Source organism: Antechinus flavipes, chromosome 5 (genome assembly GCF_016432865.1).
Source record: "Antechinus flavipes isolate AdamAnt ecotype Samford, QLD, Australia chromosome 5, AdamAnt_v2, whole genome shotgun sequence".
NCBI classification, from domain to species: domain Eukaryota; kingdom Metazoa; phylum Chordata; class Mammalia; order Dasyuromorphia; family Dasyuridae; genus Antechinus; species Antechinus flavipes.
This window is the reverse complement of record NC_067402.1, coordinates 7525503-7540794: the sequence shown is the minus strand read 5'-3', so window position 1 is coordinate 7540794 and position 15292 is coordinate 7525503. Positions and strand designations below refer to the sequence as shown.

Here is a 15292-nt window from a genome sequence, read left to right as displayed (position 1 = left end):
CTTACCTATATCATTCTACTTCCCTATCTGTATGTAGACATGGATATAATTTAGACTATAAGTATATAGACATACTGCACTACATATGTTTGTATATATTAAAGCATATCTACTTTCTTAACATGTCCATGAACATTGCTTTATGGGTCTGCATGCTTGTACAGTCACACATGTCTGCCTACTTATATCTATGTGCATTTACATAGGTCTGATACATACATGTGCATAAAATTCCATAACTGCAGGGACATAAAGGTGAGAACAGTCATTCCTTAAGGGACATAATGTGTTTCTTCCAGTATAATAAACAAAAGAGCACATTTATATTGCATAGACTTCGATTATGAAGTCGGAGCTATTTTCTACTTAGGAAATGCCTTCAACCCTAGGCATAGTAAAAATATGTTTAAGGCACTTGAAATATTTTTAATGCACAATTCAAGGAAAACATTGTTTTTAAAACTATTTCTTAATAAAACCCAAACTATTAAAATAATCCCTAGACATGAATAGCAATACTTCATTAGGAACAATCATAAGCAACCCAGCAAAATAATAAAAGTGACAGCATAGCCAGATCCACACACTCTGCCTTTATATATAGCTCCTAAATATAGGACCTAGTAAATATTGAAGTAGGCTGGATGTAACTCAATATTTCAGCAGCCTTAAGACATGTTCGCACTTCATACTTTACACGCTAGGTAATTCTTGTGCAAGCTTTCCCTTTTTCTCCTTCACTGGGACTTGTTACCCAAGTCACAGGTTATAGTAAGTGAAGGAAATACATTGTGAATTAAAAAAAAAAAGATCCCAAACAATAAAAATTAGGACAATGACAATTATTACTATTATCTTACTCTCCTCAGCTTCTTTTAATTATTTATATTAATTATATAATATGTATTAATTAATTATAAATGATTAATGTTCATTTATCCTAATAATGAAGGTAGAAGAAGATAGCTGAAAATGTCCAATTCCCACCTATCTTAAAAAAGACACTCCTAAATGCTAGTGCCACAGGAGTCTAAAAACTCGATGTACTTACAGTCGCCTACTTGTTCCTTTCACTGTTGGCCATCATCCTCTTTAGGGCCTGTTAGCACCTCAAAGGGCCATTTGCCAGGGATTAGGGACACCAGGGACATGAAACAAAAAGGCATGCTTATCACTTCAGTGCACAGTAGGTCAGGTACAGGTATAAGAGGCTGGCCCAACTTTACTCAAATTTGTGTTTCCTATCATTCTCTCATTCAGTCATCCATCTTTTAAGTTGAAGACATAAGTTTTGGACTAATGATTTAATTATTTTTTTGAGTTAAAGTATTCATTTACTTCATCTGAAAACTACTTATATATATTTTCAAAAGATGATAGAAATATATGTTAAAACCAAGATATGCATATATAGTTATCTTGCTGCACAAGAAAAAACAAATCAAACCAGAAAGAAATGAGAAAGAAAATAAAATGCAAGCAAACAACAACAAAAAGTAAAGATTTATGTTTTTAAAGAATTTTATTTATAATAATGGTAAATTTAATTTCAAGAGTCATCGTAGAATTTACTGAAAGTCATGAATTTCTTGCTGGCATTTGTAGCTGAAATTCTCCTTTAGTTAAAAGTGAGCAGTAATTCTCATGTTTTCTTTTTTGCCTTTTTTTCTCCTACACTGAGAAAAGAAAAGCAAATTCTAGACACAGACAGAAAGCAAAGAATTTGCCACATGATAGGAATTATATTATCAAGTGGGCTAGAAATAGAAGAGAGATGAGAAACAATCCTGCTGGTGGTAATCATAATGCATTAAAGGAATCCAAGTGAATTTGATATTAAATCAGCTTCCTTACCTTGTCACTGCTTTGCTCCTCCAGTCTTGCCCACTTCCTATGTGTGAATACTTGCCCAGTGCATATCCCTAGAGAACAGAATAAAACGACTTCTCAATTAGTCTGTCACAATGGCCTTTGGAACTTGAGAAGAAACTTAATGTCATGTTGAGTTGCCCTGTCCATGGGAAGTTTGTACCTAAAGTGATAGGGAGAGAGGCTGGAAGCCTCTGATTTCATTGCAGCCAAGGATTGCATCAATCTTCATCTTAACTCTAGGGACCTTCAAAAAGGTGCTGTTGTAGACATTTCCTACTCTAGCTTCCCTTCCAGCTCCGGTGTCCTGGCCTCTAGGACATCTTCTGTACCCTAATTTCATGGACGTTCTCTCCTTTCTCAAATGCTTTCACATTTGCTTATCTTTGTCATGGTACAGAGGACTAGTCTCAGAGCTAAGAAAATCTGGGTTCAGGTCTTTACTGTGACTCCTGATTCTATGACCCTGAGTAGATCATCTCCACTAAGCTGAGAGAGGTACCATCTTAAAGACCAGAGCTGATCAGGTCCTTTCTCCCCCATTCAATAAACTCCAGCATTTCCACATCATCTGCAGTATGAAATAGAAAATCCTCAGTTCATTATTCAAAGCCCTTTGTAACTCACTTATCCCAATAGTTCCAGCCTTCTTACAACTCACAATCTCCACTTTCTATCTAGTGATACTGGCCTTGCTGTTCCATAAAGCAAGACCCTCCAGCTCTTGACTCTGGGCTTTTTCACTGGCTGTTTCTCACACCTAGTATGCCTCCCCTCTTCATTTCTACCTCTTGGCTTTCCTTCCCTGGCTTTCTTCAAGTCCCTGTTAAATTTAATCAAATCAACTCTAACCCTAAATCCTTTCTTGATATAATGAGATTTTTGACAAGCACTTAACACACTGCCTAAAACACAGTAGTGCTATATAAGATGCTTATTCCTCTTTCTTTTTCCTTTCCTCCTTGGTTGCTTCTAATTTCTTCTATATAAAACCTTTTATTTTTACACAGAAACGACTGAGCTTCTTGGAAGCAGAACTCTTTGCCTTTCCTTTTGTCTACAGAATGTTATTGGCTGACAACTTCTCAATAGTCTATGTAGATTTCCTTTTTTTTCCCCTCAATAGTATTTTACTTTTCCAAATGCTTGTAAAGAGTTTTCAACATTTAGTTTTGCAAAAACTTTATGTTCCAAATTTTTCTCTCCTCACTAAGACAGCAAGAAATCTGACATAGTGCTATTCATATTCCCATATTTGTCATTTGTCATGGGAAAAATCAGACTAAAAAAGGAAAAAAAAAAGGTTTTGAGAAAGAAAGAAAAAAAACAGATAAAAATGCAATGTTCTGATCCACATTCAATTTCCATAGCTCTCTCTCTGGATGTGTATGGCATTTTCCATCCTAATTTGCCTTGAATCACCACATTGCTAAGAAGAGCCAAGTTCATCAGAGCAGATCATCACATAATCTTCTTGTTGCTGTGTACAATATTCTTTTGGTTCTACTCACTTCCCTTCGCATCAGTTCGCGTATGTTTTTCTAGGCTTTTCTGAAATCATCCTGCTGATCATTTCTTACAGAACAATAATATTCCATAGCATTCATACAGCATTACTTATTCAGCCATTCTCCCACTGATGGGCATCCACTTAGTTTCCTGTTCCTTGACATTACAAAAAGGGCTGCTACAAACATTTTTGTACATGTGGGTCTTTTCCCCCTTTTTATGATCTCTGTGGGATATGGATGAAGTAGAGACACTGCTGGATCAAAGGGTATGATAGTCCTTTGGGCATAGTTCCAAATTGCTCTCCAGAATGGTTGGATCAGTTCACAACTCCACCAACAGTGTATTAATGTCCAATTTTCCCACATCCCCTCCAACATTTGCCATTATCTTTTCCTGTCATCTTAGCAATCTGAGAGGTGTGTAGTGGTACCTCATAAATGTCTTAATTTGCATTTCTCTAATAAATAGTGATATTTAGAGTGTTTTTATATATCTAGAAATGGCTTTAATGTCTTCATCTGAAAATTATTTGATCATTTATCAGTTCTACACAACTCTTCTTGACTTCAGACTCTCATGCTCTCTCTTGAGTTGGTAGCTCCAAGCTGCTTCCATTCTTCAAAGAAGAAGGCTTAGATTTGACTCATTCAGATACTCATTGGTAGAGTGGCAAGTCAGGTCACACTTTATGAGCCTCAGTTCGCTCATCTTTCATATTCTCAGGATACCCTTAGAGTCGGATTGGGGCCTCAGCTGTGGTCTTCTCACTACTGCTGGCTCCAGTCTTTTCATCCTTACTTGGACATTTTGGATGATGATGTCATTAGGTTAAGGACCCCCTCATTCCTGCTCTGGCCATAGCCCTCCCAGAAAGGAACAATGACTTTAAGACAAGAAGAGCAAATGGAGACCCTTGAGGATGACTTTGGTTGACCTCAGTTTAGCTCTATAAACAATCATTAAGCATTAACCCAATGCTCAAATAGTAATTGTTTTTTGTGAGGTTTGTCTGAACTTTCCTCAGTGTTGGGAATCACCTCATAGGAACCCCAGCCACCTATTTGATCGAGGGAGCAGGGAGAGGACTTAGATAACCAACAAACACTAACCTTCGATATACTTTACCTTGAACTGATGAGCACTCTAGAAATATTTTCCAAAAGAAACCCAATATAAATTGGATGTCATCCAAATAAATCCAAAGTAAAGTGATGAAGTCATTTAGAAGGGAAGCCATTAGCGATTGAGAGGATCAGGAAAGATTTTGTGTAGAAAAGCCCGCTAGCTGGGTTAGTGGAGTCAGGGAGGCCTGAGTTTCAATCTTTCTCATTAACTATGATACTGGGGATATTGTTGACCTCTGTTTGTCTCACATTTCTGTAAAATGTGGATAATGATGGCATCTATTGGGGCAGCTAGGTGGCCCAGTGGATAGAGCACCACCCCTGAAGTCAGGAGGACCTCTGTTCAAATCTGGTCTCAGACACTTAACACTTCCTAGCGGTATGACCCTGGGCAAGTCACTTAACCCTGATTGCCTCAGCAAAAATAAGTAAATAAATAATAGCACCTATCACCCAGAGTTATGGTGAGAATCAAGTAAAATAATATACGTAAAAAGTGCTCGATACAGTGAGTAGGAAACAATAGGCACTGTATTATTATTGCCATTATTATTACTAGTAGTAGATGCTACTTAATTTTTTTTTTTCAATCATGGCTAGGTGACTTGCCCAGAATCATGCAGCTAGGAAGTTTCAAGTTTTTATGGCTGGATTTGAATTCAGGTTCTCCTCACTCTAGAGTTAGTGCTCCATCTACTATACCACCCAGATTCCACTTGAAGCTATGAGAGGAACCATTCAGATAAGAGAGTGGTATAGCTTCTGAAAAGGCAGGGAGAGATTCAGATATTGTGTTTTAAATGACTTAATACAACCCAACAAATTATGATATGGAGATTATTTACTATATCACATTTTCCTCTCCTTTAATATTTCTATAAAGGGGTGAGGTCATTTCTGTTTCCAATATAAATCAAGCAGAGAAATCATCCACAGCAAGCTTCTCTTGGCAGCATGGTTCCCGAGATGATGTTCGATATGGGGTCACATGTCCCTTAACTAATTTCAGCAACAGCCCAGTCATCGGCTTGAGGGATGTGAACGCAAAGCGAGTCATGAAAGAAACGGAAGTAGGGTCTTTGTGCCAACAAGCAGATGTTCTCCACAGTGCTATCCAGCCTTGGGAATCCTGGCCTGATATGGGAAAGCAGGCTAGCGAAGCGCTCTCAAGCCAGGCCTTCTCTGCTGCTGGCTGGAGGTTGGACTTTGGAGAAAGCCCCTTTCTTTCACCATCTGTAAAGTGGAGACCTCTAGAAGTTCTTTGAGGGAGCTCATTTCTGTTTTCTGATTCTAATCTCCATTTTCCAAATTGTTAAAACAAGCAGAATTTATGGAAATGCTTATTATGTGCCAGACACTGTGCTAAGCGCTGGGGATTCAAAGAAAGGCCCCTAGGAGCTCCTCTTCTGATGGGGGTGATGACAAATGTATAACTTTGTACACAGAACATAGACATACCTGGGGTAAGTGGGAGACAGAGGAAGGGACTGATGTTATAGGGATCTGGGGAGGCCTCGTGGAAGGTCGGATTCGTGCTGAGACTTGAAGGAAGCCAGGTAGCTGGGAGGTGAGGATGAGGAGGGAGATAATTCTAGACATGGTGAAGGCCAATGAACATGCTCAGTCAGGGTATGGAGTGGCTTGTTCAAGAACAGTAAGCAGCCAGTGTCATCGGATACTAAAGAGCATGGAGGGGTAAAGATTCAGCTTAAATACAAAGGCTGGAAGATAAAAAGGGCTTTGAAGGTCAAAAAAAAGGGAGTATGTATTTGATCCTAGAGGTGATAGGAAGCCTGATCAAAAGTTTGCCTTAAACCAATCACTGTAGAGCTTAATGGAGAGTGGACTGGAGTGGAGAGGCTTGAGGCAGGGAGACCCATTTGGAGGCCATTGCAACAGTCCACGTGGTGATGAGGGCTTGTTCCTAGATAGTGGCAGTGTCAAAGTAGAGAAGAAGAATGTGCAAGATGCTGCAAAGGGGAAAGTTAGCAACAGATTGGCTATAAGGGGATGAGAGACCGAAGAGTCAGGAATGGTGTGGTACCTTCAACAGTAATAGGGAAGGTAGAAAGGGAATGGTGATTTGAGGGAAGGATAATGAATTAAGTTTCCTGTGTTGAGCTCTAAGATGTCTACAGGGCATCCAGTGTGAACCATCTACCAGACAGTTGGAGATACAGGATTGGAAGTCAAGAGAGGCAAGAGTTAAATCAATTGATCTGAAAAGTATTTGCATGAGATAATTGAATCCAAATCAAGGCTGGTAAGATTGGCAGAAAACTAGTACAGAGGGCAAAAAGGAGAATGATCAGGCAGAAAATCCAGAGGAAGAGGCTAAAGGTTTGTCGTGTGGGAGGACGCACAGGAGCGTGCAATATTACAGAAACTTGGGAGAAAAGAACATTAAAATAATGTCATTACATGTGACTGCATTGTGTAATAGATGTTCTGTCATTGGTCACCATTCAGAGAGAGTAATTAAAAAAGGGAGACTGCCATAGAGCAACAGGATAATTAAAAGCCTTGTTTTGACTTTGATCACTAATATCAAAAAGAAAGTCTTTTCTTTTGACTCATATGAATTGGCCACATCTTCTGTCTGTACTCTTTGAAAAGGCCACCCAATTTCGAAATCTTCCTTTCACAGTTGTCCTATGGGCAGAGCTTGAGAAATGAAAGGATTCCACTTATCCCAGGTGGAGATTTCTCCCTTTCTCCAGCTACTGAATGGAACTGGCTAGCAGGAAGCCAATGAACTAAGCATGCAGATTTTTTATTTTACACAATCGATCCATAAGCATTTATTAAGTTTCTACTCTGGGACAGCCAGTGTGCTAGATTCTGGGGGACACAGCAAATTAAGTAGCCTGCAGGAGGTTCCTTTCTCTCTGACATGGCTATGTAGAATTCCGGGTTATCTGATTTGCCCTGTTCAGCCACATGTCTGGAAACTGAAGGGTTTTTTGTAGAGAGAGAAAACAGATCCAAATGGGGAGAGATAGAAGAGCAACCTTAAATTATTAACTACATATATTCAAGGTTCCTAGAATAGAAGCAGAAGGGACTTGGGGACTTATTTGGGAACAGCTTCACAGAGTTCAGACTCCGTGACAAGGGACCTCAGTGGCCATCCCCTTCCTCCCATGCCTGATTGCAACTTAGCCAATCATGCCATCTTTGCTTCAAGCTTTCAAAATGGAGATATGCCATTGGCAGAGGGTATGTCCCACTTCAGGTCCCATAGGCTCTCTAGTTAGGGACTTCAGAAGCCAAAGCGTCCAATTCTTTTTATAAATGAGGAAAAGATTGATACACCAAAATATATTAATTATCCAGTCTTAGGAACTTGGGCTTGAAATATAATGAAAAATAATGAAGTGAAGTAATTGTCTAATATTAGGAACTTGGGGTTTAAAAAATAATAATGAAAGAGTTTCTTCCTTAAGAAACTTACATGGGATAATTTTTGATAAATGCTTAGCACAGTGCCTAACATGTAGTAGGCACTTAATAAATGCCTATTTCCCTTCTCTTCAATTTCTAGCTACACTAGAAAATAGGGTGGAGGGGAAAGCAAGAAACAAACAGAAATGAAAAATAATTCAAAATAATTTCAAGAAATAGATATTATTAATCTCTGAAGGAATCTTAAAAGGATTCCTGATGGGTCCAATTGACAGGAGAGGGAAACTGAGGTTCTAAGAAAAAATAACTTGCTCAAAGTCTCACAAGCATTAAGGAAGCAAATTTGCACCTTCTTTCAAATTCAGTGCCTTTTCCCCAACGATATGTCATCTATATGCTCTCTGCTTAAGATACAGAGACATCTTTCCCACACAGCGTTTCAAACCAAAATGTTGCCGTCACCTAAAAGGTTAAAATCTGTTTTGTCCAAAGCCTTTCATTCCGTGAGGATCCTGGATAAACACAGCACATCTCTGCTGAAAACTGTGTTGTGGTGACATTTGATACTAACACAACAAGTGATATCATCATCGTTTGTTGTGGATAGTTCTTTGTACAGATTTATGGGGTGACTAGAAACCCCTCTGGGCTCCCATTCCTTGGTTCTCTCCCTTCCATCTTCCCATTTACTGCCACGTTTTAACAAAGGTTCCCATTTCTGTGCATTTATGGCCCAACTCAGAGAGGACAATACCAGCCATTAATTGAGATGCAGTTGGAATTCACAAGTCTTCCCGTTTCCTCTGTTCCTTGCACACGCCAGGCTCAAGTTTCCACACCTCTTTTTTCCTTCCCTAATATTCACTCTTTACAAATTCCAAAGCAAGTTCATTTTTCAGATATTTGTATCTGATCCCTGGAGGAAATCCTGCTCGAAAGGCCTTTCTCATGTTCGAGTCACTAGATAAACATCCAGCGGCTTTCAGCCTCATATTTTTGGATACCAGCTGTGGGCAGAAAAAGAGCCTTTTTCTTGAGTTTGTTAAGCCATTAATGAAAATGGACAAACCATTCTACAGGAAGTACAATGCAACGGGAAGGGATAATTTTTGTGAAATCACCACTGTATTCAGCTACTTCTTTAACATGGGATGGGCCATTTTGCAGATGGATATAATCCACATAGGGGGAAAAGAGGAAATGAGTGTAGATTTTAAAAATGAAAAATATAAATTGTGGCTTGGCTAGTCAGTTCCTCGCAGATTGCTGCCAAGATCCCACTGACTTAATTGAAAGGACTTTCTTTTAGACCTGAGTGTTGGTGAGGATGGTGTTTTGTGTGTTCGTTCCCTCTGGGGTTTCCGTGTAGAAAATGCCCCCTTGGGAATTCTGGGAAACCCAGATGTCTCCCTCTTACAAATGTGAAAATGGACACTGAGAAATAGGAACATTTGCTTAAGTTTCCATGGAAAGACTGAAGTAGAGCCAAGAGTGAAACCCTTTTCCAGCAAAAAAAAAAAAAAAATCCAAGAAAACGTTAAATGCCATTTGAAAAACATAATTAAATTGGATCTAGCTTTCCCATTATCTGAGATTAGAGAAGGAAGCTAAGATTCTTCTTATTCCTTTTTCTTCCTTCTTCTTCTTTTTCTTCTCCCTCTTCCTTCCTTCCTTCCCACCCCCTCTCTCTCCTGCTTTCATTTTTAGCCTCAGTGCACAATACAAATCCAGGTTAAATGCTTCCTGCCGAGGGTTTTTGCTGTGCATTCTTGAATAAAGTTAAAAGCACGGTTTCATTGTCCTGGCCTTATTACAAGAGTGGTTAATATCTGGGCACGTTCTGGTAGCCATTTGGTGTTATAACCTGATGAACCAGGGCAGCACAAGGGAACTCAGAGGAAGGGACCATAGTCTGCGAGGCTGGGAAGAGTTGAGGAGAGTTTTCTGGCTGGAAGCCTTACACGTGACATTAGAGACTATTCATTTTTGGGCCTGTTTAGTGTTTACTGATGGAAGGGCTTAAAATACTGCTTAGCCTTGTCTGTTTGTGGAATTCCCCATTGGTATGACCCAAGTGCATGGACACAAGTTGGAGATGTTAGCAAGGAAACTTTGATGCTCACAAGCCAGGGAATGGCTGCACATAAATGCATTTTCATTTGATTTTTTAACTGCACTGAGAGAGGAAAGTCCTGGTGTGGAAACTCTCTTCATTGACATAAGTGAGGTCTGCTGCGAGGAAATGTGGAAATTTGAAAGAAGGACTGGGTTCAAGGCTTGTCCTTGTTGTATTCTATAAGCCTTAGTCAATGGTACCACAATGAGGAAATTCTGTTGAATTCGGTGTCACGGTATTTGAGTTTGAACTCTTGTTCCTTCCGTTCCCCCTTTGTGACTGTGGGTAAGATATTTCATCTGTCTAAGTTTTAATTTCCTCATCTATAAAATAAGTGGGTTGGAGTAGATGGCCCCCAAGGTCCATTCCAGATCTAAATATATGATCTGAGGATCCCAGGGGCCCAGGAAATTATACGGGATCACGAGATACAAACTGTGAACCAAACTAAACTTCCTATTGCTCTCTTCCCAAAATGCTGTTTTCTCTCAGAGACCTACCCAGGATTAGCAGGAAGCAGCAATCGGGGGGAGGGAGGCCCATGACTTCTGCATAGCATTATGAACCTCACCTTGACTGTAATAACACTTCTGAGTCCTCTGAGATGCAATGGCGCTGGTCTTCTGCCTGTTCCTTCCACAAAGCCCTCCAACTCTCCAGGCTTTCTCCCATCCCTGGCTTTCTCTCCCTCTGCATCTCACTCTCTTGGCCCCTGAGCTACCTAGAAGTCAGAGCTAAAGTCTCATATTCTCTAAGAATCCTTTCTGGGTCCCCAAGAGACATGGAAAATTAGCTAATGGTACAAAATAGATAAGATATAATGCACATGCATGATATAGGCCATGAGTGAGCTCTGGAGGAGGTCACAATCAAGAGCAGTGGCTAATGAAAGTGAAAAGAGAAGGCTGTCACTAAGAGAGGAACCAGGGGTTTTATCCCAAGATCCTAAAGACGATACATGGGGAACATCAAAGAAGCAGAGTCTATTAGTAGTTTAGAAATGACTCATTACCAATCATGAGTTCAACAGCTAATTAGAAAAAAAAAATAACGGGATAAAATAGAAAACTGGGGCTCAGTGGTTAGATCTTGTTGGACCTGGATCAGAAAGATCCAAATTCAAATTCTGCCTGAAATACTTACTACTTGTATCTCTTCTCCCTCTCTCCTAAATAGCCATTTCTTATGATAAAGAATTAAAAAAAAAGCAGGGGAAGAGGAACTTCTACACTTCTGACAACTTAGAGTAAAAAACTTTATCATTTTATGTCATGTGGTAGGCACATAACCTCCCTTTTCCCCTAAAACAACAACAACAAAATAAATAGGAGGAACTACCTTCTTTTTTCCTTTTCTTTGGGGCTATCCTAGGTCATTATCATTATTATTTTTAATTATTTTTATTTGATATATTATTATATTATTGTTTCTATTTTTATTTCTATTATTGTTTTTCTATTTCCCTTCCCATAATCATCACTTCTGCTTACTTCACTTTTCCCTATTTCCTAGACATCTTCTCCTTCATTTCTGCATTGCTCATATGCATCCTTTGGTGGTATGGTCACATTTCATTGAATTCATCCATCCCAACTTGGTTAACCATTTCCCAATAAATGGATCTTGACTTTGCTTCCAGTTCTTTGATAATATAAAATATGCTGCTATAAGTATGGTTTTTGGTGCATAGAGAGCCTTTCTTTCTCTCAGTGACCTGCAGGGCTATATTCCTTACAGTCTGCATCAGAGGAGATGGACACAGAGATTTTTTTTCACAGAATTCCAAATTTATTTTCAGAAGGGTTAGATAATTTCATAGCTGCACCTGCAGTCTTCTGGTGTGTTTGTTTCTCCCCAGAACATCCTCAACAGGGACTATTTCCATCTTTTGGCAAGTTTACTAATTTGCAGGATATAAGGTGAAATTTCATGGTTATTTCTATTTGAGTTTCTTTTTTTATTAGTACTGTAGAGGGATTTTCCATTGACTATTAATATTTTATAATTTTTTGGCGATTTGTTCATATCATTTCACCACTTATCTAGTAGACAATAATTTTTGGTCTTGTATATTCTGGTTGTTTGTCACTATATAAATAGCAGATATATTTCCAGAGATATTTGATGTAAAGGCTCACCCCCACAGACACACACACACTCCCAGTCAATCATTTCTTTTCTTATTCTAGTTTTATTACTTTTGTTCATGAAATTTTTTTTTTTGCTTTGATGTAATTGACATGATTTATCTTTTGCTTACACATTTCATGAGTTGCCATTTTCTGAATGAATTCACATTCAATGCTTGTTATTTGGATGTGAATTTACCCCTCCTTCTCCTGCTGCCATAGCTAGCTAAATAAAAAGTACTGTCTTCTGCAATGTGTGTGTGTGTGTGCGTGTGTTTTTAATGGAAAATCCTGAATTTTCATGTGTTGTATCCATTTTAAATTTAGAGTAGTATATACAATATTTTTTTAATTGACATAAGAATGTAAATTTATGACCTAATTTTTTTTCTTTTCTCCCCACTCCCTTTTTTATTTGTTTTTCAAGGTGAAAGTCTGGTTCCAAAACAGGAGGATGAAATGGAAGAGAGTAAAAGGAGGCCAGCAAGGGGCAGCTGCCCGGGAAAAGGAACTGGTGAATGTGAAAAAGGGAACCCTACTGCCTTCGGAGCTCTCTGGCATTGGGGCCACGGGCCTCCAGCACACAGGGGACTCATTAGCCAATGATGACAGCCATGACAGCGACCACAGCTCCGAACATGCTCACTTATGATACCGAGCGCGGGATGCGCCGAGCGAGCGCTGTTCTCAGGAAAGAAACGCTAGCATGGCGAGCCTTACTTACCCAGACATGGTTTACACGGGGAGAAGACTATGGCAATGAGCATTGGCTTTCCGAGAGTCAGCCTTCTCCTGCTTGCCCCCTTGAGCTGCAGAGGGCTGACAAGTGCCACTTCTCTCTAAGGGGCCTCCACGGTGATGATGCTGAAGATGGACTTGCTTGGAACATTCCGCACTCGTTGGCCACGCCTTGGACGATGGGCTGGTCTTTGCTTAGCTTGCACTGAAAAATAAATTGCTATGGAGAGCAAAATAGGAGACATTTTATCCCGAACAGTTCCAGGGCCCCGAATCACTGTTTATCGGATAAGAAATGTATTTTAACTCTGTATATATTTACCTTATGGCATTTTCCTGTCTTCACTAACTTTTGCAAAGCATTCATATAAGCTGATGGCAATAGACACTCCTAATGACAATCTTCATCTTGTCTCCCTTCTGTTTTCCTGTTCCAAAGACAGAGCATACATGTTAACTTGTGTTCCTTCCAGTAGAGGAAGATGGAGTAGAAGAGAAGGAGAGAACACATCCTTTTTTTGTACCACAGACAAAACAAATCTTCTGTTGCATTTACTATCAACTGCTGCTAATAGGGTATTATAGACTTAACCTAGCTCCTCAATTCTTTCTATCTTATAGCTTGAAGAAAAAAGTTTTGTTTTTTTTAAAAGGATCATAAAAATCCATCATCTTTCAGAAAAGTTTGTGTGCCATCTATTGCCCAAAATCATCCCTATGAAACATTAGAAAATATTAGCTATGGCTTCTACAGTGGGAATAAGTCAATTCGCCAGAAGGCAGGTTTTCATTTTTATTGTTGTTTTTCAATATGACATTGAATAGCAAGAGATTCATTGCAAAGCAGTTGGTAGTTGATAGTTCAGAAACCGTCTCCAGCTTAAGTTCATCTTAATAATGTTGTTGCATATCTATGTTTACATATAGAACACCAAAGCCTTAACAGAAAACATGATTGTAATTTGTAAAAAAAAAAAAAGTTTAATAAATGATCCTTTTAAAATAATGACATTTCTGTGATTTCCTAAGAATATCTGAAAATCTCGTGTTACTTATTGAGCAGTTAGAAAAATCCTTCTGTTTTACTTAGATGCAGATGAAAACAGTGTTTGTCAAACTGGACTTTTCTTCCGGGATGAACCTTCTTCATTTTCCCTTGATTCATGACAGAAATTCATATCTCATAGAAAAAAATATACATCAAGTAAATGAAGACAACCAAAACCAATTAAAGCTCATTTCAATATTTTCAATGATTTTCAATGATCCTATGGATTGTATAGGTTTCAGTTAGATTTACTCCATGGAAATTTTTTTAAATGCATGAGAAAATATGCCATAGAATTTTTCAACATAGTGTAATAAAGAATGTGACTTCATTTCTCTCTTTAAAACAAATCAGTAGAAGACAAAATGATCTGTGAATCTTCAGTGGAGAAAATTTCCGGGGATAATTTTGTGTGAAAAATAAAATGTCCTCTCAAAGGTGTCCATCAAAAGTGCTGAATCTCCAGTTGGGTGGTAAGAATATAGATGTCAAAGAGACCAATGTGTTAACTGATTCTATGTCATGGCCATCCTATTCCTTATGCTCTTAAAATAAGTGCTTTTTATGATGACTTTTTTTTAGTTTGCCCCTCCTTTTTTCATTCTCAGTTATCTGTTCTAGCTTCTACCTTAATTTTCTCATATTCACCTATTTTAAACATCAGAGTTATTCTATAATAATTTAGACAATTCTAGCTTTTATTCTTCATTGGGATCTGTTCTACTCATAAACATTTTATTCTTGAAAGCACACCTTTTCTCTTGGGCTGACTGCTCTGGTAGAAGTTTTGGCCATGAACTCTCTCTTATTCCTACTCTAAATCCTTTGGACTATGGTCTCCTCAATTCCAGGGTCCATGTCAGCCATTTTCTGGATTTTCTTTTCATCCAGTCCTGTGTCAACATTGGGGAATCTATTTCAGTTTTTAAGAACTCCAACTCATATTAGAACATTATCATTCATGACTGAGATGATGGACAGAAACATCCATTGGTGCTGGTGACACCTCCATGGGCGGATGGAGAAGGACAGAGATCTAAAGTAGTTTTGACAAGTCAGGGAAGTAGTAGGATGTAAATATGTTTGAGAATAATGGGGACAAGTGAAGGGTAATTCAGTTGGGCAGGAAAATAATTTCCAGAAACCCAAGATAGGGGAGGAATGTCTTTGAGTGAATGTGGAAGAAACATTTTAACTGTTGTAGTCCATCAAATTTAAATAGGAATCAGAAATACAGTCCAGCCATTGAAATAGCGAGAGTGCCTCAAAATACTGAATGAAGGACCTACATGTCATCAGTGGGGAGAGTCAGTCTATCATCCAAAACTTGTGCCCTCCTTGAGGGCCACAA

General features: G+C 38.8%; 1 protein-coding gene across 1 annotated transcript in view; it reads left to right on the top strand.

The window, feature by feature from the left end:
- Positions 1-13899, top strand: part of MEOX2 (mesenchyme homeobox 2) — an 86927-nt gene extending 73028 nt beyond the window's left edge. Inside the window, exon 3 of the mRNA XM_052000415.1 lies at positions 12583-13899. Coding sequence (XP_051856375.1) covers positions 12583-12807 — 225 coding nt within the window. The 3' untranslated portion in view covers positions 12808-13899. The remainder of the gene's footprint in view (positions 1-12582) is intronic.
- Positions 13900-15292: the final 1393 nt, after the last annotated feature.